The sequence below is a fragment of the Agelaius phoeniceus genome, chromosome 3 (genome assembly GCF_051311805.1).
Source record: "Agelaius phoeniceus isolate bAgePho1 chromosome 3, bAgePho1.hap1, whole genome shotgun sequence".
Classification (NCBI taxonomy): Eukaryota; Metazoa; Chordata; class Aves; order Passeriformes; family Icteridae; genus Agelaius; species Agelaius phoeniceus.
The window spans coordinates 21,902,234-21,929,947 of NC_135267.1; the positions used below are offsets into that span (position 1 = coordinate 21,902,234).

The 27,714-nt window shown below is 37.8% G+C and overlaps 1 protein-coding gene across 6 annotated transcripts in view; it reads left to right on the forward strand.

The window, feature by feature from the left end:
• The window catches only part of MEI4 (meiotic double-stranded break formation protein 4), a 132,761-nt gene that overhangs the window by 16,425 nt on the left and 88,622 nt on the right, over window positions 1-27,714 (forward strand). For 3 of the 6 annotated variants that reach the window (XM_077174848.1, XM_077174846.1, XM_077174845.1), the window contains 2 exons: window positions 18,377-18,675; window positions 20,017-20,066. In XM_077174848.1, the coding sequence (XP_077030963.1) occupies window positions 18,428-18,675; window positions 20,017-20,066 (298 nt within the window). In that variant the 5' untranslated portion in view covers window positions 18,377-18,427. Of the gene's footprint in view, window positions 1-11,709; window positions 20,230-27,714 lie in introns of those variants that run through there. The other 3 variants (XM_077174847.1, XM_077174851.1, XM_077174850.1) reach the window with 3 other exon arrangements.

Sequence of the window (27,714 nt, forward strand, 5' to 3'; positions counted from 1 at the left end):
AGGCCTCAAGGTTCTGCACTTTATTTCTCTTCAGTGCACTTTATTGCCCTTCATCTGACATGCATTGCACCTGAGTGCCCTCTGCACCCTTTGGTGATTGGTCAGTGTACCTCAGCACTGCATGTCTCATCACCTTCAATACTGTTCACCTGCCCTGCACAGCTGTAGCCCATTAGGGATGAGGCTCAATCACAGCCCCACTCCCAATTATCACAAAATGTGTGCCTGCACTTTTCCACCAGGCAGCTTTCCAGGTGCTGCCCTCAGCCTGTAGTGCTGCTGGGTATTGTTGTGACCTGAAGGACTTCATCTTATACTACATCTCGTACTGTTGGCCTCAGCTCATGGATCCAGCCTGTCCAGATCCCTCTGCAGAGCCTTTCTGCCCTCCAACAGATCAAGACTCCCATCCAACTTGGTGTCATCTGCAAACTGACTGAGGGTGCACTTGATCCCATCATCCAGATCATTGATAATGACATTAAACAGGAGTGGCCCCAGTACTGAGCCTTTGGGAACCCCAATAGTGACCAACCACCAACTGGATGAAGCTCCTTTCACCACTCTGGGCCCAGCCTCCAGGTAGTTTTTAACCCATCAAAGAGTGCACCTGACCAAGCCGTGGGTTTCCAGCTGCTCTGGGAGAATACTGTGGGACCCAGTATCAAAGGCTTTACTGAAGTTCAGGTAAACAACACCCCCAGTCTTTCCCTCATCCACTAGGCAGGTCACCAAATGATAAAAGGGTATCAGGTGGGTCAAACAGCACCTTCCTTTCCAGGGTTCCTTGAGTCCACTGGAAGATTTTTATATCAGTACTTTGCCATGTCTGCTAGGAACAATTTCAACATCATATATGGAATCTGTAAGTACCAATTCTTGTGAAAAGGAAAAGAAATAAAATAGGAGAATCACTGATTTTGATTTGAGCTATTTTCTAACATGCCATTCTTCCTTCTCTTTAAGTGGTGACCTGCATTCTCCCTGAGAAGCAGAACTAACTCTTACTCACCCTTTCTTCACAAGACAAAAATTCATCCCCTTATACCACTCATGTTTGTGCCATGTTTTGATCAATATGAAATTGCAGGTTTTGATTGACCATATTTTACCAGTATGAATTGGTAAATAGGAAAAATCTATATTCTTTATAAAAATTGAGCAATTAAACCATTGCTTCATCCTGGTATTGTCATTCCATCAGTCCAAATTTTCTCTATTGGAAGCTTTGTAGTTTGTCGTTTTGGTTTCTGCTAACAAAAGTCTTTACTTTTTAAATTTGCTTTGTTGATTTTTTTCTAACCAGCGTTCTTGTTCACAATATATTTTCATAATTAAAATAAATAGAAGAATCTCTTCCCTGCTTTCCATTTCCACAGAAAATAAAAATAAAAAGAAAGTTTTTCTCTTGAGTATTCCAATTCTTTTAATTACTGTCTCAAATTTGATTTAGGGGGTTTTTTGTTGTTGTTGTTATTTTCATGCTCAAAGTAATTTTGCTTGCCGGCAATTAGAGATAGGTGTTGTGCAATAAACACTGGGAGAAACCTCAGCAAAATTGTTTCCATGGTGTTTAGTCAGATCTGCAAAACTGTTGCTTAGTGAGGAAAATAAGACAAGAGTACTCAAAAGCAGAAAAACAGGGGTCACTTGAAGTTCTGCATTTCAAACTGGCCACATCTTCCATCCAGCCTGCTGGGATGGTGTGCCACAGCATGGATGGGGTATTTCACCAAAGTGAATTTGTTCAAAATTCTCAGTCTGAATGACAGATTATTATATTATTCTGTTTCCTTTTTACTTTGTTATTTATGAAGAATAAAATATGCTGAAAGCATGATTTATGAAGAAGTAGATCTAAAGAACTCCCTCCATCAAAGCATACCTTTCTTCTCTCAGCTCACTGTGGCATGCAGCAGGATTTCATGCCTGAAAAAGCATCCCTGAGCCTCTTTGGTACTGATCCAAAGCTGCAGAGTCACCCAGAAGCTGGAGGCTGGGTACTGCTTGTCCTGGAGCTGCAGCTCAGGGGGTCGCAGAAGAAACTAGTGAAATGTGTGGCAATTCCTTAAAGCTAGAAATACTATTTCTTGCTTCTCCTACTCAAGGGAAGAAGGTAAGAGGGAAGTCTCTCTGCAGAGTAATCTGTATGCAGAGCAGGTTCATTTATACAACTATATGAGAATTAAAATTTTGGGGTTTTTGAACCTGTAACTTGGACATCAAGCCATACTTCTATAGAGTAACCTTGTATTTAGGAGTTCCCACAAAACAAAGTGGAATATCCTTCAGAAATTAAGCCAGAACTTTTCCTCTCAAAAAAAAAAAAAAACCCAAAACAAAAAACCCAAACAAACAAACAAACCTCACAAAGATAAGAGAAAGCAAAATATGACAGATAAGCGGCTTTCCCCACATTTGTGTGGGGCCATACGATGCCTGATCACTGATTCCATCTGGGAGCTTTCAAAGTCCGTGGCTCACCCTTTTCCCCACGTCCCTTGCAGCTCTTGCTCACAGAGAGACAAATCCCTGCACCATGCCTATGGGCCAGTGGAGTCAAAGGACAGGGGATGGATAGCTCAATTCTGTTCTGTCCCATGCTCCAGTGGGAATAAAAGACTGGTTTTGTGGTTTGCAGCAAAGGGCTGCTTACGGGCACACTTGTTTCGGCCTGTTTATTCACTGTGGCTAAGCAGAGCACCTCCAGCAGCACTGCCCAAAGTGTTACACAGTCCTGGACCTCCCCAGGCTCTTCCCCATGTAGCTGTGGTTTTATCTATTGCATTACACTTCCCATTATCAGTCCCTGTTAACTCCATCTTCTGTATATACAGTCTTTCATTTCACTGTCAAGCTAGTAAAATCCATCTTTTATGTGTTAAGCCAACTTTTGTCCACAAAGCACTCCATTAAACCCATCAAATCCATTTTGGTCTTATTTCTGCCATCAGTTCTGCCCCATTTTGTGCCAGCTCAGACCAATAACTAAATTATTAAAGCTTGGAGCCCTACTCAGATAATATGGGCACTCTCTGAGCAGCATAGGACAAAGGTTAACAGCAGAATGAGCAGTGGAAAATGAAGCACAGAAGGGATGTAGTATAAAGATGTTTTGTAGCCAGTCCTAGCATTAATGTACTTACTATATTTTCCATGTCATTTATAGCATCTTCCTCCCAGTTAATTTTGTAATCTAAATCTGAGGATTCAGGCTGGGGAGGAGAATTGCTCTTCTGGAAAAGGGGAGGCTATTTTAAATATTTGATAATTGAAGTAGAAAGAGGGAATATGTAGAGGGAAGGCTTGAAAATTTGGTCCGGGGAAACAAATGTTTTTAATTTTTCTTTTCTTGCACTATAAAATGAGTGCAAAATGAACAAGATTAAGCAGTATTAGTTTAGAATTATCCCAAAGTTCTACCAAATGCAGCTGAGTTTGTTTTTGGGAGAAGCTTCATTTTCCATTGAAGAATTATATGATACCAGAAAATAGGAACTAAAGCCTCGATTTGCTCCTCCTATATTGCAGAGTTAAGTGTCAAGGTACCATACTAGAGCAAGAAAAGCACCTTTCAGCAACTGGTGCCTTTCCAGTTCATGGTATCCAGAGTAGGGATCCTAACGCCCCCATGCCTTCTCCAAGATCTCTGGTATTTGATTTACTCCCCTGATGTGAGGAGTGTGACCGTCTGTACAGTAAGAATTCACCCCGTCCTGACCTTTGCGCTAAGCGGGGAAAAAACAAACAAGAATGAGCTGAGTGAAATAAGCATTGAGGGGTTTCTTTTAATGGGCAATTGTGAGGGCAAAATGAAGTGGTTTGGAAGAAATAAGCAGGTTTTAGGGAGAGAGGTTAAAAAGGAAACCAGGCCTGTGAGTTTCTTGTAGAGTTTGTCACCTAGTCTCTCGGTATGGAATGCTGGCAGAGACACGACTCAGGGGTAGGAAATAGTTGTATGCCAGTATTGGAAAGCTCATGGAGGATGCAAGATCTAGCTCGAATATAAAAGATCAGCTCTGTGTAAAAAAGCAGCAGATAACCTTTCATGATTATCTGTCAGTTCCCTGCCACCATTGGTCTGCATGGTCCAAGTTGGTTCCTTCACCCTCTTCACTTCCGGGAATCCCCCAAAATAGGCAGCTATTTCATAAGGAAATCCTAATGGGGACTTTTGTATTTCATACTTAATGCTTCTCTGCATGGTGCTTACTACTTTAGGGACAATGATTAAGTGTATACCAGAAGGCAAAATGCACCTTCTTTATAAAAAAATTCTGGTTTCCTTATGAGACTGTATTTAATATTTATAGATTGTCATATTGTTTTATTTGTTTACAAAATATATTTCTCCTCCACAATCTGTGTGAGAAGCATGAAAAAGAGAAGCACACTTATTTGTAAGATTAAATTCCTTTTATCTTCCTCGTCACAAATCTTCACTTGGATAAGATAATATAGGTTAGGAAGTCTCTGGAAAGCATAGAGTTCCAGTTCTCAACTTTCTTAGTGCAGAATTCTGAGTCTCTTTCTAATCTTTCTTATTACTCCCATCTCTACCCTTAGAATAACTATATTTTGAGATAGGCTAACCTGGGGACAGTATTGCTAGAGCAGTAGACATAGCTCGATTTATAATGGGCTTGCAATCTGTTTTTTCTTCATACCGGCCTTTTGTAGACTAATAGTTACTTTCAGATTCTCATCTCTGTTATGCAGTGATCCTTAGAGAGCTGTGATTAGTAATTTATGACTGCATCCAGAGTTATTGTTTCATTGAATTTCTCATTGCCACCTCACTACACTGCCTATTTCCCAATATTAGCCGATGTTTGGCCTGGGTTTTCTTGACCTATATAATTTTGCTATCTTGCTGTTTATCACCCTCCCCAGAGCTACTACACATAGACAACCATACAAACCTCATGAATATATTTGTTGTATCTTAGCAGTCACCTTTTTTAGACAGTTTTTAGTCTATATCAACAAATTGCCTCTCACCTTGATCCTTCTGTATTTCATTATCAACGTGAGGAATACTATGAAAGGCAGTTTCAAAATCTAAGTAAATAACGTAAATTAATTTTCCTTCCCTTATAAATATTTTCCTGGCTTTTTGAAAGACTGTTAAATATGTAAGAGGACATGATCTCCCTTCTAGCATATCTGCCCTTACTGAGCCATGTGGTCATGAAGCTTCAAGGGACATATGTTCTCTCCATAACCAATTCACAAAGTACAAATTCATAGAATCATAGAAAGACTTCAGTTGGAAGGAACCTTAAAAATCATGTAGTTCCAACCCCCCACCATGGGCAGGGATGTCACCCACTAGATCAGGTGGAATTATTCTAATAGAAATATGTATTTATGAGGCACTAACATTGTATTTGAATAAGAATAAATGCTTTTGAAAATTTAATGCTTTTGATTTATTTCTCATTAGAAAGCAGCATAAAATATAGGCATTGTGGAAGCTTACTGCATTCAGAAGATAAGTTTCCCCTCTGCGAGTCATTTGTGCAGTCATTAAAAGGGGTGCCACATGGTGTTGTGATGATCTTTTAGAACAAGATAGTCATGAGGGAGAATTCTGTGCTACTAATTCTTTCAGTTACAGCAACCTTGTAAGAAAAACACTTTTAACATTTAGCAAAGATTTTCTTTGGGACCCCTCAGTTGTTACATGGGCCTTTTATTTTTCATCACTTACTGAAGAACATGTTAAAGCACAATGGCAAGTATAAAACGCCTGACACTCTCTGCTTTAATGTTGATTTAGAAAAAGTTTCATTAATGACTATAAACCATTGGTTTGAACAGTCTTAAAGACTGGCAGAATGGATTGTCAGACTAAACAAAAATCAAATTGCCAAGTAGGAAACTAAAACATTAGATCACATTTTGCCTAGAGTTTGCGTCTATAATACTGGGCCATTTTTATCAGGAGAAACAAATGCCCATATTCTTTGTTTAACTGGTCAAAATGTGTCACCCCAGTATGCTGATCTCTACAGATCCCTGCTGGGTTCTTGACCAATTAAAAATTTTCCACATTTTGAATTGCCAGAACATCTTATTACTAAGAGCTCTACTCCATCTCATTCTAAGCAATGAATAATTTTTCTGCACATCATGTCCTTTTCCTTCAAATGGGACAAGCTTTCCTAAGCTTTGGAAAAGTCCTAGAGGACCCAGAGTGAAACACAGTCTTTGGGAGGATGATTCAACCCATCTTGAGATAAGCATGATGACAGATACTGTGCATTGCCTTTGGGAAGCACCTCTCTTCTCACTGACTGTGGAAAGTAAAAACATCTACGTTTTGCAGGGCTGCACAGATACCTGAGCTTGGTCTGAAAACCAGCAGCATCATGGCCATTCATTCCACCCTCATGGGACAGTCATTCTGAAAATGCACCAATGAGTCTGACCCCACGATCTCAGTTTGCACCTCGCTCGACATTGCATATTCAGAACAGCCTGGAGAATTTCCTATGGCAATACACTGCAAAGGCTCAGGCACGTGTCAGGTGCAGATGGCAAATCCATGCTCAGAAGCAGACAGGAATGTGACTGCATTTTGTCTTTGAAACTACCTACAGAAACATGAGGGTGTCACATAAATGCTGAGATGATAAGGTAATGCTAGAAAGCCTAAAGAGAACCTTCTAACTTTATTAAAATGGAATTAAAGAGAGAATAAAATTTTTCTAGCAATTTAAAGATTTCGAGGTTTTAACTGATTATATAGACATTTTTAAAATGTGTGGCTTCATTTCCCTCTTTTATTATTAAAATCCTTTCCATTACAATGTGTAGATTTTCTTTGTGTATATAGAAAGACAATTTAAATCAACTTTCATTTTTCATTCTAACAGAGAAAACCAGATTTGCACGGTGGAACGACACTAGAAAAAAATCTAGTAAAGAATATGACTTTTACTGAGCTAAAACTGCTACTTAATTATCAATTCTATTGTCATAATGGATTTCTTGACAGAATTAGGTGCAACAAAAGTGGAACTTCTCTAATCTATCTCCATGTGCCATTTTACTCAATCACAACGTGCTTGCCTGGAGCACAGGTTAGCTGTTTGCTCAAGCTGATCATGATACTGCATTTATTCTAAACATGACTAATTCTTTTAACCAGATGGCTGCACATATAGCTCTTTTTCATTTTTTTTTTCCATTATTTGTTTCCTGGGACTCTTGTTTATATTTATTATGGGATTTTATCACCATATGTCCATTTTTTATACCTTTTAATTACTTAGACTTGGTACACAATATTTTCTTTTTGAATGACTCCACAAAGCAGTGAAATAACCAAATTGTTACAATTCATGGCCATTTTCATACACTAATGTCTTTTTTCATAATCTATTTAAAAGTAATTCTGGTACCTTATTCAACTAGTGCTGCATCCTCTGAGAAATTCCAGAGATACTCTCAGAAAACACAAAAGGTTTGTCCATTCATTAAGCAAAATATTAATGAGACTGAGTTCTCCATCTATCACATTCCTGATTTTAGATATGCAATTCTCATCATCAGTTGGCAAAAGTAAGTGATCTTGTTCCCATACAGAAAATACCATAATTCTCCTTTATAATGGAAAACTGTGTGAATGAACACTAGATTTTGCAAATAATTTTGGTGACTGCACAAATGTGTTCCCAGTTTGGGACTCTATTTTCAACTCAGATATTTAAATTTACTTATGTGAATAATGTCACAGAAACTTTATTTTTTTAAATTTAAACATACTGCATGTAGAATGTTTCACTAAGAAGACTAGAGCCAGTACTATTGTCTGTACACAATAGTACTGGCTCTAGTCTGTGCTCTGAATAGGAGTTACAAATAATTGCTGAGTTAATCCACGATAGAAAGAAAATATTTTTAACATATGTAACCAGTTTCTTCAGGGAAAAAAAGTGCAGCTCTTATTGTAATTGACTATTCATAGTTAAGTAGCCTGAACTGAACCTAGATGTTATTGATCCAAGATATCTTCCTAGGTGTTGCAAGTCATTACTGCAGGGAGGCCTCTCTGTCTCTGAGTCTTTAGCTGAGGCCTCCTTCCATGAACAGAATGTTGCCACTCATCAATGCTCTCATCACCTCCAAGCTGCCAGTATGAACATCAGATACATCTACATTATTTTTCTTGGTTCAGGCAATTTTCTTTGTGCTGTTTTGAAAAAAAATGAAACTGTTTCCCCTTCGGAGTGGAAAGCTCTTAAACCTTTCCCTTAATTTTTTGCTATAAAAGTAATACCCACCAAAAATTCAAAATGCATTGTGCTTATGTAAAAGGTGTTAAACACAGCTTAAATAAAGTCTTCAGATTTCTAAAAGACTTTATCTGAAGAGCTTCTTAGAGGAAAAAACACTTGGATGCACTAAAAACTAATTCATATTGGCAATGAAGTCACAAAGAGGAAACAAAATTTCTCTCTTATAGTCAAAAAATGATACTTTTCTACTCATTAAATCAGAAAGCTGTCATCTTGCCAAGCAGTATAGTTCTGTGGTCCAAATACCAGGTTCTAAAACTAAATACAAACAGATTGTGGGACACATTCTGGACAGCTTATTCTCAGATAGCCTGTAATGTGATGTGCCTTTCAACTGACTGGTGGACTCAAGTTGTCCCCCCAGAGGCTTGGGAGATGGTCACTGGCCCCAGGGCAAGAAAAAAAGTGTCTCTGGGTGACAGAGCCATGGCAAAAAGGGAGGAACTGTAGCCCACAGAGATAGTAATGGGATGAGTAGAGAGAGCTGGGTCACCCATAGCCCAAGCCCTGCTGTGGCAGACAGAAACAATTTAGGGATGAGAATGAGTTGGCTGTAACTCAAACCATACTGGGATTGCAGCAGCCAAGCAGAGAAGCAAGAATTTGCCTGTGAGGATATGATAGATGGAACAGATTTGCTTATACACAATTTTATTTCTGTTCTGCCTTATTTAGTTATGCTTAGTATTCTCTCTTTCAAAGGCTTCTTCTTTTAGTTTATGTTTTAATAAAATCTGGCTTTGAGATGAAAGAGCTTTTTCGTCTTCTGGTCTCCACCATAAGGCCAGGATGTCAGAGACATACATCTCAGAGATTCACCTGCCTCTCCTCTCACTCCACTGCACACACATCCTTTGCTTAACAGTGTGCAGCATTTGAATTTATCATAATTGACTGCAAATTAGTACTTACATCCTGTGAAAATGCCAGGGTTTCAAAATTTGTGCTGTTAGGCAGAAGAAACATTGACACTTTTTTTACACAGCTTCCCATTCTTTTTGTATTGTCATTCCAAGCTAAACAACACTTCTTGACATTTTCATGTAGTGGGTTCACTATGAGTTTAAGTGAAGCCTTTAGTTTCATCTTCCTCTAATTTACTGTGGATTTTGAGCTGCTGCACTGACTCCTGAAGAGCTGGTCTTTGTGCCTCCACTCTACTTTAACTCAACTGTAATAGTAAGATTTTAAAGTGACACTTAACTGTCTCAGTGTTGTGTAATGCAGCCCCATATTAATTATTTAATCACCCAGTGGTAAGCTGAAACATTTCAACATCTGCTTTTGGGTTTGAATTTGTCATTTCATTGGGTTTTAGTTTTGAAAAACTCCCAATAAAGTCTATGTGTAATTATTGAATTTGTAAAGTATTTTGTTACAAACATGGGAATGTTATTAGATAACTTATTAAGTCCATGCATTTCAAAATCGACACTATTAGTTTCAGTAGCCTTCTAAAACCAGAGATCTACTTCAATTTCTGGAAAAACTGCTGGTTTTGGACTCCAACCCCCTGCTTCTCTGTTGGAGTTCTCCCACCTTATCTCCTCCTTCACAGCATTTCCTCTCTTCCCCACTAGGTTTGTGTGGCTGTTTCTACTTACTCCACAAGTACCACAAATACGAATTCTTGAGAACTGGCCAGGGTCATCCAGAAAGGCTCTTTGGTACTGTGGGAAAGGCACAGATAATTGTGGGTCATCACATTTTGTTACTTGTTTATTTATTTGGAGGTTGAGATCCTGATTATGTAGTCTGAATTGATTCAAAGTGAGCTAAAGGTCAAACTTATTTTGGCCAGGCAGCTGGGATGATTTGTAATTCATGTTTCTCCAGTTTTAGGTAGGGTCAAATACTTAAAGGAGATATGGCTGGGATGTTGACAGGTTCCTAACCTAAAGTACATGAGAATATTTTTATTATCCATTCTTTTCCCTTCCCTTCCCTTCCCTTCCCTTCCCTTCCCTTCCCTTCCCTTCCCTTCCCTTCCCTTCCCTTCCCTTCCCTTCCCTTCCCTTCCCTTCATTTTATTTTTTAAAATGAAGAACATACAGGAAAGGTAAGTGAGAACATCCTATTTCCTCATGCACCACAGACAGAGAATCATAACCTTTATAATTTTGTGTGTGTACACAGACAGACATACCTATATATATCCATCCTAAACCTATTATGAATTATTAGCAGAGGATTTAATAACTATTCCATGAGTACCATTCTGAATATTCTGAAAACTATTAAATAATGCATTTTTACACTGATATTATGTCAAGTAGTCATAGTATTTTTAGCATTTTTTGTTCTAAGTGTCTATAACCTATAACCACTATATAATGAAATTATTATTTGTGTATAAAGATTTGTGCATACTATGTTGCCTGCAATAACTGTGCTTAATTCTGAGGAAAGGCAAACAAATAATTTTAAAATATTTGTCTATAATATTTTGTTTCAATGCATTGACAATTTGACTTTAGACTTTTGATGTTATCTTTTGCTTTCACGATACCAAGTCATGAAAGACTCCAATTTATTGAATATAAAACTATTTTCTTGGAACCTCTGTTAACAAGGTCTCAGACTGAAAAATTTTCATTATGTCTACGGAGAAGAAATAGTATTTTTCAGAATGTGCTGGTCTGGCAACTATTCTAATGCATAAAGTGCCTTTAAGTGGACAGGCACTTCAATTTAAATAATATCTATCTGCAATGTGACAGGCTTGAAGGAACTGGATTACTTGTCTAGTAGTCTAATTTGAAAGCCCAGAGGTAATCAGTGAAATCCACAGGAAACAAAGCTTAATTTGACTATGTGACCTTGTGCGTTAATCTAGATTAGATGTTTGAGGGTCTCCAAAACCCTTATCAGTTTAACAGCTGCCCTGTAATAAGCTCCCAGTAAACAAATCTTCTTCCTCCATCTACCGATTTTTTATTTTGAAGAAGGCAAAAATTGGTGACATACAGAATGAAAACTAAAAAACAGTGAAGCAAATATACAACTAGATAGAAAATAGCAAACTGTCACACTACCCAGACCCCTTATTCTGTTTTGATTGCAACTCCTAACTTCTGGATACATCTAATTTAAATGCAAAATAAAACTGCAGAGCTATACTATGTATTGCTAGTTTACAACTATTTTCACAGTTTTACATGAAGATTTTCTTCATATTTCTTATTTGAAAGAAATAGATCTGTTCTCTTGCAAACAAGTTTGGTTTGGTTGTTTTTATGTTCTTTACCTGATCTAATGGTAAGGATTTTAATGTACCTAATCTTCACTTGATTTATTCATCTCCTTGATTGGTTTAACAGTAATCACACATGCAGATCTTCCTAGGATGTGCTTTCTCTTTTTTTTTTTTTTTTTTTAATGAACTTGGAGTCCTGTGTGCTGAAGACTTATCAGTAAGGTCTGTATTCAATTACAGGACTTTGTGTTTCACTTCCCTGTTTGAGTTGGGTGATTCCATCCAGAAGGTTATTTAACTGGTCCATTATCTTGCAAAAGAGTGTTTCCAAATAACTTTCTTCATTTCTTATCTATAATTTGCTTTCTCATGGCCTTTTCTGACTGCTTCAAAATTTTCTTATTCGAATTCTCATGGTCTGACTCTTCCTTCAGCATAAGAACAGGACAACCTGGACAATATAACTAAGTATTTTGAAGTTCATAGAATTGTAGACCCTGGTTTTTCTTTCCCCCAAGCTTGACTTTCGTATACCTCCCCATGTCATTACTTCAGCAAACTTTTCTTTGGACATTTTTCAGAGCCAGCATCCTGTGGGTGATATGGGGTTTTGTGGTTCTTTAATGCCGTTTCTCTTATCCTGTTTCTTATCCTATTTCTCCACCCTGGAAGACTTCCAGTACAGCTCTGCCTCTAGCAATGCAGTTGTCAAGATGTTTAAAGAGTAGAGAAGTTACTTTTTAGCTCTTTACACTTTTAAATGAGGCTATCTTTCTTGTACTTTTTTGTAGAATTTTTGAAATACAAGGAAACTTTTCCAGCATCTGGAAATCATTACGCAAAGGGGTAAATGCTACAGCGGCCTCTGCACCATGAGCAGGTTGTCTGTATGCCAGTGAAAGGTGTGGGGACACAAAAATGCTAACTGCTGGGCATAAATCTCTGTGCTTCAGGAACTATAGTATTAGAAGTTCTTGAACTTCCAGACCTTCTGATAGCAGCAAATAAAGACTTTGGCACTACTTCTAATATCCAACTGTGAGAAGGGGCAATTCTTAGGAGTTCAAAAGAAAATATATGCATATGGGTGGGATGGGTATGTTTCATGGTATAGAACCATCTTGTCTACTGAGCACCTGGGAATGCCTTACAGAACTGCAGCTGGACAAAATCCTCAGGGAGGACAGGGTAGTGGGGTCTGACCATCCCATCTGACAACCTCAGCAACTGCAACCTAACCCTTTCATGGTAGAAGTCACCCTGAAATGGGCATGAGAGGGGAGAGCCTGAAATGCAGCCTTTTTTGCAATATGCAGGTAGCAACTAGGATTTGCATGGAGGGCAAGGAGGGGAGACTTTATGGAGAGACATTGTATTTGGGAAGTGAGCTTTAGGAACCTCTGGCACAAAGCACCACAGATGGTCCAGAGAACATCTGCTGTTCTACCCAGGGAGGGAGCTCTTGGGGTTACTGCTGGCTGTAACCAGCAGTAGGTTAGTGAAGGCCACTGTAAATTTTCTTGGTCCATAAGATTTTTGCATTTCTTCATAGGAAAAAAAGGATCTTTATGGACCACTGTAAACATACATCTGATTCAACCAGATTTACCTGTGAACAGAGAAAAGGAGACAGCAAAGACAGGTGATAAGGTGTGTCATACCAACTAACTGCGCAAACCAAAAGGGAAAGCAGTATCCTTTAGATGTTAGACCTCCTACATAGTTATTTCACATCTGCAACACCTGGGACCTGAGCAGAACAGGATTTGCTTTCAGACCTCATGGCCATGATTACACATTGTCATTCATTTCTTGTATACTCCTGTATTCTTAGAAATATGCACGAAATACTGCTGATCTTTTTTAATCAACTGATTCTTTCCTGTACAACAACCAGAAGCATAATGAAAATTCACAGTCATTATTGGATAATAGGTTTGTACTCTCCAGGAAAGACAAGATTAAAGCGTGGGACTGAGAATCATTGTGGTAATAACCAACAGTGAAATAAAGATTATATGGATGAAAACAAGAGGGATTTTGGTCAGTTGTATTGTGGAAAGCTTGCAAAAGAGATTTCACTGAGGCAATCTCTGAAATACTGCACAGCAGGTGAACAGATATCTCTATATTTCCAGTAAATTCTTATCACTGTGATTACAATTTTTCCAGATGTATGTTGGAGGACATGTATAAATAATAATGATAAAGCTCAGTTATTACAACATAGCCACATGTACAGGAATAAAAGACAATGGAATGCCAACCATAGATGGGATAGAGGTTTCTGCACCCTGATGAGTTGAGCTGATGATTGAGCAAACAGAAATGGGACAACATTCAGTGGCATAAAACACAAGGCCAAAAATTAAGGAGTAGTGTCTACAGTTTCTGCACCAAATCAAGTCACTTTTTGAAACAATAAAAAAAAAAAAAAGGAAAAAAAGATATATAGTAGAGACCCTGTGATAGCCTGATGTGATGCAGCCATGTGAAAACACCTTCTCATGAATAGAAATGTAGAAATAGAAAATAAATATATAAAAATAGAAATAAACAGTATTCTAGCAGGAGTTTACCTGGAATATAGTGTACATTTACAGTTGCTCACACAAGAGAATTAAGCATGTTGAAAAGCAGAGAAAGGCATCTAAGATGCTTAGAGGGATGAAAGTTTACACATGATCAGAGGCTTGGAGTACCTCTCCTATGAAGATAGGCTGAAAAAGCTGGGGTTGTTCAGCCTGGGAAAAGAAAGCTCTAGGAAAAGCTTATTCCAGCCTTTCAATACTTAGAGGGGTGGGTTATAAGAAAGAAGAGAGAGACTTTTTACCCGAGTCAGTAGGAACAGGACAAGAGGGGATGGGTTTAAACTAGAAGAGGAGAGATTTAGGTTAGGTGTTAGGGAAGATGGTCTTTACTGTCAGGGTGGGGAGGCACTGGCACAGGTTGCCCAGAAAAGTTGTGGATGTGCCATCTGTGGAAGTGTTCAAGGCCAAGTTGGATGCAGATGTTGTAAAAGACATCCCTGCCCAAGGCAGGGGAGTTGGACTAGATGACCCTTAAAGCTCCTTTCCAACACAAACCATTCAGTGGTTCCATCTTTCAAAAGGAACTAATAGCCACTGCTGGCACAAGAAAAAAATGGTATAAACTGGCTATTTATAAGTTTATCCTGAAAAGAAGGTTTCTAAGCATCAGAGCAACAACATTTTAGAACAGCTTTTCTAGTTGCAGTACAAAATTTAATGTGGTTAAACAGCACAATCACAACCTGGATTAAATTATATGATCAACCAACTAAGCAGAACTCCTGTGCTCTCCTATGGCCTTTATTATTAGAAGGAAATGTAGGGTTTGGGGCAAGGGTTTGGGCAATAGAGGTATAGCTCCTATACCTCTAGATAAGGTTCTGAGTTCAGCACACACCAAAAAATGCATTTGGTGCTGCTTTTTTTGTGCTTCACCTAATGCTTAGTTTCTGTGTCTGTTGTTCATTAACAACACTTATGAACTTGATTATGCTTTGGTTTTACTACTGTTTAGGAACTTAATTGCATGTCCATCATTAAATATGCACTAATTCTTTTAATTGAAACTTTTTGAAAAATATTTTTCAGTAGATTAAATCTTTCCAATATATTGTGAATCTTGCTGTTATAGTATTACATTTCAGCTTGGCATGCTGATGTGTAATGTCCATTCCCCTCTCCTGTTAGGGTTTTATTGGTTGCTATAGTTACCGACCATTGCTCCGTTCATGTCATTTATGTAGGCTAAATTCTTAGTGACCCTAAATCTGTTATCATGCACACCTTGTTGTTCCTATATTGTGAGATGTCAAGGCACACAACATGTCATGAGGAAGACTTCCAAAAAAATTAGTAGAGCTTGTCTGCCTGACAGTCTGGATTTGCAGGGCTGACTCCTTCCATGCATTGCCATATTTTTACATCCACCTTTAGAGTAAATCAGCCAGGTCTTGTAAATGCTGTAACACAGTCGATCTTGATATTTAGTATTTAATCTATTAAAACATTTGGCTGTCTCCACACACAGTTGGGGGACCAATTAAAAGTCCAGAAAAACTATACAAAGTTTCTCATGTAATTAGACGTTTCAGGGCATGCTATTAAGGGCCATCTGTTCTCCTGGATGACTGAGTATGACTGAGAAATGAGATGTTTCCTTCTGTGCTTGAGGTTCCGTCTGTCTTGATTCTATATTTGATTAACTCTGTATGGGGGTGGGGACTGAATTTATTTATAATGGTCCTAATCTGTATAGCAGGTTAAGTATGATTAGGGTAGGATATTGAACTGTTCAGCATTTGAGATACCCTTTATTGTTTCAGAGCAAATAACTGTCTTGAACATTTTTCTAGGAGAATCCCCACTGCTTTTCTGTTGTTTACATTTCCCCACTGCCTGTTTTTTCCCTTTGTTATCAGTGATCCAATTTTCCCATAGAATAAATGGTTACAACTAGAGAAAAATCACTGCCATTTTATGCATTTTGAATTTGGCTAGTAAAGCCAAGCAGATCTGAGCAGAGCAGCAAAACATATGCTGTAAACTTATGAGAACTGGCTTGCTTTCCCCTTGGTAACATCTGTGCAGGCTCACCAAAGGTAACGTAGAACATGCCAGACTGCTGCAAAACGTGGAGATACCCAAATTAACTTTTAATTTAGGTATTTCTGCTGTTCTGCCAGCTGTGATGTGCCAATACCCTTAAGAGCAGATTTCAGTCGCTTTTTATCAGTGCAGCTGGCTGCCTACACTTTTCCTTCTAAGTGCCTCTAAATCCTAACAGAGCATTGACATGCAGCAATACTGTTGTTTAACATTCCTAACAACAACTGGTGGCTTTAGCCAGAGTTTTGCATTATCACACAAACATTTAAAACTTAAATCTGGCTCTAAATAATACTTCAGCTTCTTTGTATAAATTTTTGCAAATAAGATCAATGGTCTCTTATGCTCTGCGTATTGCAAAGTATTTACAAATCTGTGCCAAGCCAAGACATCTGGTCATTGTGTTTTGGTTATAGTAATGTGGGTTTTTCTATCTACCATGTTTTCTTTGAATTTCACCCACTTTACATACAGCAGCAAGTACAGTTATATAGATATTCAAAGAAAACGTTCACTTATTCACTTAAATGCAATATTGTTTGAAAAATTAAACAGGAAATAAGAGTTTATGACACTCTGTTGCACACTTAGCACTGCTAATGTCACTGCCCTAGCATCACTCTTAGGCATGTAAACCTGGCACTTTCCTAGGCTTCCAGTTGATTTTAGGAATGGTTATCATAAACAGTTTAAAACTAGTATTTGATGATAATTGTAGGCACTTAGAATAGAAATATCACCAAAATTTTGATACAGTTAGCTATCAAGGAGTGAGTTAGTTACCTTTCACTCCCTTTAGTGTCAGCAAATAATACCAAGGAATTTCCAATTTGAAGTAATTTTTCCTGACTTAGAGAAGATGTGTAATTGGGTATCTCCCTTGGAGTGAGGTATATCACCTAGGAGCCCACATTCCTCATCCCTATGAAGAGGTCAGTCTTAACTTCTCTTTTAATTCCTTGAAGTTAACTTCGCCACTCCCCTATGTTTCCTTGGCCTGCAATGTATTTTTCTGCAATTAGAATCTGACTCTAGAAATTACTTCATCTTCTCTCTTGAGGAGAAAGCGCATGGATCTTTCTACAAAGAAAATATAAGTGCAGCTATCGTGACCATGCAGCTACAGCTGTTAATGATGCACATCACAGTGAACATGATTCATACAGTCATCTGGAACTTATTATCTACTGTGAGGGAGATGTGGACTTTTTTGTGTAATCAGAATGAGAATATAAATTCTGTTTTAAAGAATTTTTCCTGAAATGAAAAGCCTAATTTCTCTTATTACTATTCAAAGTGAGTAAAGTTGTTTAAAGAACACCACAAAAGCTATTAAAACTTTGACAGATGTTCTGGTGAAATGTGAAACTGTTTTTTTTTTACCTTCAGGAATAACATTATTTCATTATTGTGATAATTCTATGATCAGAAAACTGGAAAAATTAACATTGATGGATTTTCTTTTTTCCTGGAATGTTTCTTTCATAAGAGAACGGCACAAGAAATCTGGAAGCATCAAGATTTGACAAGTAACTAAATCATTCAGAAAGTGGAATTTTAATCCTTATAGGAGCTCTACTTAAAGTGTCTTTCACAAATGTGTTTTCGTCTTGGGAATGGTCATGTTAGCTGTCTGCTCCCTTGACAATAATAACATACATCTGTTCTCAGTTTTCATAAAATGGAGGATAGTATAAATCACTGCAGATTATATAATTTCTTCACAGTAAAAACACTGGATTTATAGATGTTTTTACATTGTTTTCTATGTATTTTAATATGTGTATTGCTCATGTGCTACAGGAGTGGCTTTGCTTTCTCAAAATTCAATAATAAGCAGAAATCCTTAACACATTCCTTATCCATTTTCATCATAACAAGTTATGTTACAGAGAACTAAAAAAAGGTGTGCACATGACAATCAAGGTTTATATAATTTTCCTGCTACACTAGGAGCAGGATGGAAAAAGGTGAGTTTTCTGGCCCTCTTGGCTTTTATGGGCCCTGTTAAAAGTATCTACGTTTTTCAGGCTCCTCCCCTGTCTCAGCAAGAAACGTGGGACATGTTTTCTTATAACTGAGACAGTAAAGCCTCTGCTATTCAGTGGCATCATTTTCCATTACAATACTTCACCTATAGACACAGTAGATCCTTTTTCTCTCAGGATCTAAATTAATTACAGGTTTTTATCCTATGTAGAAATTCCTTTGTGATAACGTGTTGTTTTGCATGCTAGAGAGGAGGTCACAGGAGAGATCACTACAGCCCGGTCTGGCTGCAAGAACCCATGAAAAGTTCGGAGCTGTTATCAGTGACAATCCTGTTCACAGAAATTGCCAGTGAAGTCATTTGTCCCCCAATGACACTTGAAGCTTGTGTCCCATCTGCCTCAGCCTGTGGAGCCCCGAAGAGCCTGGGTGACTTGTGCCTGGTGCATTTCTCCACGAGGATGAAGCCCCAGCAGCACAAAAGGGGTGTTCCTGCTTTGAGGAGCAGCTGTTCAAAAGATACTGGGGGAGCTTCTGCATCAGTGGGGTTAGTAGTTTTTTGATGTTTTAAAACTTGTTTTTGTTGAGGAATAAATGAGAATGGATATGTGAAAACTCTCCTGTTAGACAGAATAATATAGACTCTGTGTTCAAGCTGTATTTTAATTAAGGGTATCAAAAATAGAGTGTCATACAGACTGAAGCTAGGGATGATTTAACAGGCAGAAAGAACAATGAGTGAGAGCTTAGCAAACTAATATAAGGTTGGAAAACAAGATTTGATGACCTTTTAATCACTGACTTTCTCAGTATGTAGAGGAAGATCATTTATTTTCCCAATGCTTCAATTTTTTTCTGTATGGTGGGGAAAATAAAACTGCTTGAAATAAGCCTTTTAGGGAGAAATGTTAAATACTGGAAATTGTTTACAGCTTTGATGAAAGAATCACACTGGCTATTTACTTTGGGAAGTAAATGCTATGTGTAGATACAGAATTTCAAAGTATAATAGGTCATGAAACCATGATATGGTAAGGCATTCCTCTCAGACTTGTGAACTAAAAAAGCCAACTGGACATGAAAGGGCCTTTGACAATCTTCAGAGGAAAGAACAAGTTAGCACCTTTAAATCTGAAATTACAGATAAATACATTTTCCTTCCTTAAAATCCCTGCAGTTCCAATTAGGGATTCTACTTCTCCCTTCCCTCCCAAAGTGTGGCACAATGCTGCTATGCATTATTGAACATGCTGCTGTGCCTTACTTGACCCCAGAGGTGACTGCTTCTTGGCACCAGATAAAACGAGTCACACAGATTCCTTGAGTACCTTACTGAGAGATTGTGACTAGCTTAATTAGAGAATGCTCAAGAAGTGTTGTGAGATACTTGGATTACATGCATTGTTTAAGGCCAAATTAATTATGAGCATTAATACAATCTTGATCTAAAGAGTAATTTGAATAAGGGATGAAATAATAACAAGATCCCTCTGAGTCCCATACAGCACGCTTTGTTTTTCCACATAAAATATCTCCCACATCATTTAAAATGTTTCTGTGGAGCAGAGCAAGGCAGTGCCACTCAGAAGTGCTAGGAAAATGCACTGCCAGATGTGAGTCATTGCTGAACTCCAGCATTCGTTTTTTTGCTCACCTTTCAAGCACAAGACAACCTGTTCCCTACTGCAGAGTTGCCTGCAGGTGCCTCGATAGAACATGCAGTGAGGAGCCTACCAGACAAGGGGGGGTTGTTTGATTTTCTTCTGAAGTTTGAGGAATTATCTTCATTTCCTGTGAACATCTGGGGTGATGTGGCACAACCAACTTTGTCCTTGGGTGAAATCTTGGCATTTCTGAAGTCAAAGAAATCTTCCCTTTTATCTTTCAGTGGAACCAGGATTTCCACCACAAACATGTTTCAGTACCATGCTCTTTCAGGTAAGGAAACAGTGAAGTGCTGGGAATGACATGAATTTCTGTAGCCATGTGGTCAATTTCCCTACCAAAGTAGAAGAATCAGACTGGATGTAAGTGACCAATCACCAAATCGGTCTTGGAAGTTGGATGGCCAGAATGGGCTTCCACTGCAGCTTTTTGCATGGTAAGATTCATACATTTTGTGGATACCTAGAAAGTTTGGTAGCAGGTTTACTTTAATGAAATCTGAACACAAGGAGATCAGATTTCTAAGTCTAAACTCTGTATGTTTCTAGGCTAGATTCTTTTGATTAAATACACATATCCACAGTAGGACATCCCAATTGAGTAACTCCCTAGATCTGCATTGACTCTTAAGAGTAACTGGCTGCAATTAGTCACATGAATTTCATACTTTTATACTTATTCTTTGTAAGTACTCTAGGGTTTTAATGAAATGGGACTGGAATAATAAATTATTTAGTGTTACTAAGCTAGTTACCACAGAAACGTGAGCGGAGAATTGTATTTTAACTTTACAAGCAGGGTATCTCTGCAAAATTTTCCCTTTGATTACTACCAAATGAAATATTTCAGCTGAATAACCATTTTCTTTTCAGGTACTGAACAAATATCTCAAACAAATACTCTTCACACAAGCTCCACTTATAAGACCAGAATTCCACATGCAAATTTCCTTTGAATGTAAAACCTAGGGTGACTGTCTAAAGCTAAGCATACAAATGGCATTCTGAACATTTAGTTCTAGTCCATTTATTTTTGTTTAGTTCTGTGCTTCATTATAATGAGATACACGTTTTTGTGTATCGAGGACTATAATTACTCGTGTCCATAGAGCAGCTCAGCAGAGAGTATAATTATTGCTTACATGTCAGCTCAAGGCAAGAATTAGACTCAAAAGTCTGACATGGTCATTACTCCTACATTTTAATTTGTTCACCTCCAGGTAGCACCTAACAGATCACCTATGCCTGTCCTAATTTTTCAATACAAAGAGATTAAACTCCTGCCTCTGTATCCTTTTTTGTGAGGGAGATAGTCACACCTGAGAATGAAGCTGGTTCTTCATTCATGTCAGAAGGACACAGAGCTGGTTCTGGGACAGGACCACAGGGCAGCACAGGGCAGCACAGGGCCACGTGTGCAGCACTGCCAACATCACAGACACATCTGAGGCTGCAGAGATGACAGATGGTCCTGGGTGCACAGAGGTGGAGGGTGTTCTCTTTCTTTGGAAAAATCAAGCAAGGTCTTGGGGCAAGCTAGGCATTTGCCACAGCTGGAGAGATTTTTTTCAGTCTGGAAGTGACATAGCCATTGTTCATGAGCTATGTGTAGATCAAAAACTGGTTTGATGTGGCTGCCAAAGATCCCTTCAAGACAGGGGCTACAGCAGGGATGACCAGAGAGCCCGCATTGTATGCTCTCTGTAGGTGCCCCTCATGGCCACCTACCTCCAAGTGCAACTTGCTCCAGAATTCAAAAGCACTTTTAGCACAGGAAGACACTGGACTGTCCCTTACTCAGCTGAAGAATGGGAGCAGACGAGGGCTGCTGGCCAGCACAGGTGCCCATCCACTGCTGTTACACAGGCCTGTGCACTGCTGACACTTCTCTTTTCTTCTGTTTTCTGTCTGGGGCACCATTAAATTTCCTGAGAACACTCACAGTTCAGTACAACAAAAACCTTCAGGCTTTAACACAGTGTTTGTGGTTTGTGCTATTATGTTGGGCAAAACCAAACAAGTTATAAAGCCACAAAAAAACTTCAAACATCCCTCCTTTGCCTATTAACAGTGAATCCTGGCTCTCTAAATAATTTAAAAATATCTGGTACTTAGGCTTTTTTGGCTGGCTTTCTCTGAGTTTGTGTGAAGACTTTCCTCCACAGCAGGAAGCCCTGACCATCTCAGTGCTATATTGCAGGGCATGTCTGCATACTTCCCATTATTTTGGGAACTACAGACAGAGATACAATGCTACAGTTGGCCAAGATTTCTCCATAAGGCCCTGGTAAGGTACAGGAGATAATCATCTTATCACAGAGATAATTACCCTGCTCTCTACCCTATGACTGAGGGAATAAAGGAACCACTTTTTCCTCAATATTCATACAACTAATCACAAAACAATAATATTTTTTCAAAAAATTGTCTCTATTACAGCAATGTTGGAAGTAGTAGGGTGAGAGTGAGTCAGCTGCGAAAATTAAAAATTCTGTTTTAATATATTTTAGTAATAAATGTTCACAAACAAGCACAAATTAAGTTTGTTCTCTATATTTTAAATTAATTTTTACTCTTCAGTTTATACGACTCATGTCTCACTATATGATTTTAAGTGGTTTCACAAAATTGCTTCAAAAGAAATGATTCTGTAGAGTTTGCATATACTTGATATATATCTTTGAAATTATTTGCTCTTGTGCATGTTTTTAGTTACAGAATAAAGACTGCTTAAAGTTTTATTGAGAAAATTCAAGTAATTCCCTTATAACTAAATGAAAAGCACATCATTAAAAGAAGATTTAAAGGCAAGAAAAAATCCTTTTATGAGAGCACAACTCTTGAATAATTACTTCAGCTCTGGCAGTGAATACTTCGTTATTTAATGAAATCTTGGTATGCAGTACTTTATCCCAAATGTGTCACGAATTTTCAGTGAGAGAAAATGAACTTTGGTCCTAATGTGTACTCTGGGAGTGAGAGGCACATGGCAAATATTATAGCAGTTCACTTTGAATGTTATTTGCTCAGGTATCTTTGCTCAGGTAGTATCTGGGGTGTCAATAACAGCAATTTCATGTTCTCTGTCAGGCTCTACAGGAAAAAATGCATCAGAGTCCTTTGCTTCCTCACCCACTGGCTATGGATCTCTCATGCTGATGCACAGTCTGTGTCCCCAGGTCTCCCCCCAGCACCCTGACTGTGTCTCAGCTGCAGCTCTTGTGGTGCTCACCCGAGCCCTTCTGTGCCCGTTCCAGGCGATGCTCGGAGGCAGCCCCACACTGCTGGCTGTGCCTGACCCCAGAGTGCAGCACTGGGGCTGCACTGGGGCTGCAATTCCTCTCACCTAATCTCCACTTTCCAAAGGCTAGAAATATAGATATTACTCTAGTCCCTTTCCAGCTAATGGAAGGAGACAGGAACAGCTGGCCAAGATTTCTCTGGGTGGACCTCACCGCTCTCCAAAGGTGTCAGTCCTGCACCTGCAGGGACATCAGCTGGATAACGCTAACTGCAGGTGGCATTGCCAGGTCTCAAGAGTTTGCAGAGACAGAGCTTGACCTTAATGTGCACCAAAATGATTTTAGCATTAACAGAACCACTTTTGGCAAGCACGTTGCTCTACACAAGGAAAGATCTGCACATGGTCCTCCCAGTACTTGGGCCTGATATTTCAAATGTTGCAGATTATAAGATGCAAGAGCAATACAAACACAAAGTTTTCTCAGTGATTAAGAAACATCATTAGAAGCTAGTGAAATACTTTTATAAACCATTTAAAACCATTTTGCCAATAGGTCAGGTGCAAACTAAGTTAACTCAAAAGGACTACAAATACTGATTTTTGAAAATTAATGAAATAAATAAAACAATACTAACATTACCTGAGCAAAATTAAAGTTGGAACCAAGAAAAGTAGAAGCAAATTATGTATATTTCTCAAAGATAATTGCTGGAAGTATATTTATGTCTCTAAGTACAAAGGGGAAATTGAAAGTAACATTATTTGTATCTCAGCACTTTTAAAGTAATATTACATATGTAATTCCAATGAGTATAAGTTCAATAAAAGCCATACAGCACGGAAGAACTGTGCTCTCATTATGTGAAGTGCTTTCTAATATGTAAGTGAACCACTGAGCAAATTATTCTTATTCATAACCTGCACAGAAGAAGACAGGGGTAATCAGTGGAACAAAAAAATCTGTCAGTGTCCAATATGAAGTTCTTGTTTAGTGCCAAATTAACTTCTCAGTTTTTGTCTGTCACTATTCCTTGATTTTTTATGTTAAAGATATATTTCAATAGAATGCCATTTGTAAATATGAAATAATCTAAAATTTGATTAAATACATTTATCAGGATGTGATTTTAAAGACCTTGCAGTTTATTGAATAGATTTTAAGCTCTTTTTGGAGGAAAAAAATACTTACTTGCTTTCTTTCTAGCACTACCAGTTACTTTTTTACAAATACACTTTCTGTACCTTATTTTTTCATGATGGAGATGTTTTGACTGATGCCACAGTTTTAAAAGTCAGTGAAAAGTCTGTTTCACTGAAGTGGAAGCCCTGATCAGGCATTGCTTTTTCTTCTTAAACCTGAAACAAGTATAAAAGCATGTCTCTTAGAACATTTAGATCAATCTTTTTTTCCTGCTCATGAGCAAAGAATTCAGGAGTGAAGGAAAAAGACAAAGGATTTCTCTGTGACAGGAGAGAAAGGCAGGGAGAAAAAAACAAGACAAAACAATATAAAAGTCCCACCATTTCTCCTTAAAATCCTTAGGAGACCAACTCTCCCCCTCACTTTGTGTTTTGTGGATGGAGAGGTTTGAGCTGATTGATGACAGAGTTGGGTTAGCATAAGGCCCATTTACTGAAGTGAGGAAAAGTAGCTCTTCAGTCAAATATTTCCATATCTTTTGCTTTTTCCCGTGGCTCCTCTGTACTGTTTTCTGAAACAACATGACTATGTTGATTACTGCTCCAAGAAGATTATTACTGTAAAAATGTTCAACTGACAAAGATTTCAGAGTGGATATTATCAATTTGAGTGAGTCAGACCTTTGTTGGCAAAATCTCAATGGAATTGCAAAATACAGTTTTCCAGCTCGGCAGACTTGTACCAGACATGTACAACGCTACGCAGAATGCCAGTTCCGTGCATCAGAGGAAAGGTTTTCAGCATGTTGCAAAACAAACAAACAAACAAAAAACCAAACAAAAACCAAAACCAAAAATTGTGTTCATCTCAGAAGAAGCAAAACAACTGTCTGAATGTGAATGAACACACACACTACACATGTGCTCTAACACATACATGCAACATCAGTCAGGCTTCTAATATCTACACCCAAAATTGCAAAGAGGAACCGTTTGACACAAGACCATAGTGACAAATGCCAATGCTGAACTGAAAAGGTGGGGATATATTTTTTGAACTGTGCCTCTTACTGTCACCACTGATATAACTGACAGAGCTATCCTATCTCTCATCAATTAATTTTTTAATTGCTGTAGGTGAAAGCTAGATTTAAATAAAAGACTTGGAGGCATGAAGTTTCATATAATATTTCAGTAAACAGCCAGTTTTATCAGTTTAGATTTCATTCACTTGTGAGGAAAGTATAAAAGATTCTGGACATTTAATTTGAGTTGTTTACAAGAACTTACAGATCAATTGTAAAAATCAAGTTATAATAGTATTGCTGATACAAAAAAAATTAGAATTAGTGAAGAAATTTACATTAAAATGTCCAAAACTTCCAAGAATTTTAGAAGAGTGGATTTCTTCTAAAAACCTTTTTTCTCAATTTAGCAGTGCTCAATAAAACTGAAAAGCTATTAAGCTAAGTGAATAAACTATCAGAATCTATTCACTTTTTGATGAGTCAGCATATCCAGTTGTAACAACAGCCTGGGTGTCAGATTAGGAAAACTCATGGGTCTAGATAGGATCTTAGAGGAGAAATATCAATGTCAAAATAACAAATGGTTTCCATGTAGCTTTAAATTTTTATTTTGCTTCCTTAAACTATATAAGGAAATGAAATTTTATTCTCTCATATACCAAGGAGGAGCTAGGCAAGTTTAGCAACCATATTCTGGATAGATGGTTACACATAATATACTGAGTATAACAATAGGATGTGACATGCTGCACATTGCAAATTACATAAATCATTAAATGTTTTAATGTTGAAGGCCTTAAAGTAATTTATGCAATTTACTGGTTGGTCCACAAGTCAGTGTTTCAAGATTAATCTTATACTGCTATGGGTTGTTGAACAATGTCAGTGGTCAGTTCCCTTCTTTTCCTTCTGCCTTATTTTGTGGTTGTCATTAGCAATATTGCTTAATGCTTTATTGAACCTCCATTTGCCTCACTATGTTTTCTCACTATGTAGAAATATTTCTGTTCCCTGTAGCCAAGTGTCCAAAGAATAATATGAATACTATTATTTTTAAAATGTAATGTCATTATGAATACTTGCCTAAGCACACAAAAATTATTTGGGTTCAGAGGCCAGTGAATAAGGAGTCAAGCCAATCTGGTGCTATTGTCAAAGTCCTCTTATTTTTCTACTTAGGTTTGTACATATACAGAATCAATGATAACCTTGTTCAAAAGAATAATGGGATCACATTCATAATCTCTGTTGGTTTTGTAATAGTATACACTCCACTTTATCATCTTAGAAAATTAAGAAAAGAGAATTGTGGGTTTTGTTCATCACTGTTCAGCATACAAAGTGTAACTCTATTTGAAGTTCTATCTGAAAATTTTAGCACTGTTTATTGAAATACAAACAGAACAGAAAGGAGAATCCTATAAACTCAATTAAAATGGAAACACAAATATCAAGCACAAAAAATCCCATGAATTGTCAATTATTCCTTTAACACCATCCTGTTCTATAAGGCAGCTGTGAAAGTAAATTACCTCCTTGTTGGAGGAAATACCAAGCCAAATGCTATTACTGTACTCTCTGATTTTAAAAGAAGATGCACAAAGTCAAAATGTTTTATTCCTAAAATGTACCTGACATTTTATTTTTCATTATGCCTGTTTGTATGTGTTACAAGATTTATTTTGATGAAATGAATGGAAAAAAAAGACCATATAAATAAAAATTGAAATTAAGGCAAAAATAAACTATCTATATTTTATTAGTTTTTATAGTATATCAGCATCTCTCTGTAAAAATACCAAATATCCCTGGCACTGTGATAATTAGCTGCTTTTTGTGATAAAGGATATATAGGAGGCACTACTTCACCACAAACTGTATGGGCTTCCATTGGTGGTATCCAGTCTTCTCAGCAGCCCAAAGTCCACCTGGAGAGAAGCTCCAGTTCCAGTTCCAGTTCCAGTTCCAGATCCACATCTCTGTGTCCCCTGACCTGGTCACTCTTGTCACATGAAATCTTCAAGGTCAGCATGAAGTAACTTGTGCTTTGCTAGAGAGGTAGGACAGGAACAGTAAGTCCTGCCTTGGGCTGGTGCAAGCAGTGTTTGTCTCATTTGTATATCATGATTTCTTTTCATCACCTGTTGATGCAAATAATGTAATTAGACTAACATTAAATGCAAAACAACTTCATATTACATCCATGAGCAGTGTTATTGTAGTGTAAATTCCTGCCAGTGAATGGAGGATGGATCAACAGAGATATTTTTCTCCTGTGCCTTTGTCTTATTAATAATATCAATGAGCAGCATCAGTTGTCTTCTTAGGCAGGTTGGGGAACACAAGCAACTGTGCCTGCTCATTATCTCATTTACCCAAGTAGTCTTTGCTAAATAGGCACATATTCTTGTATCCTCACTGCACAGACAAGACAAGATTGATGGAGATTAAAAAAAAAAAAAAACAAAACGAAAAGAAAAGAAAAGAAAAGAAAAGAAAAGAAAAGAAAA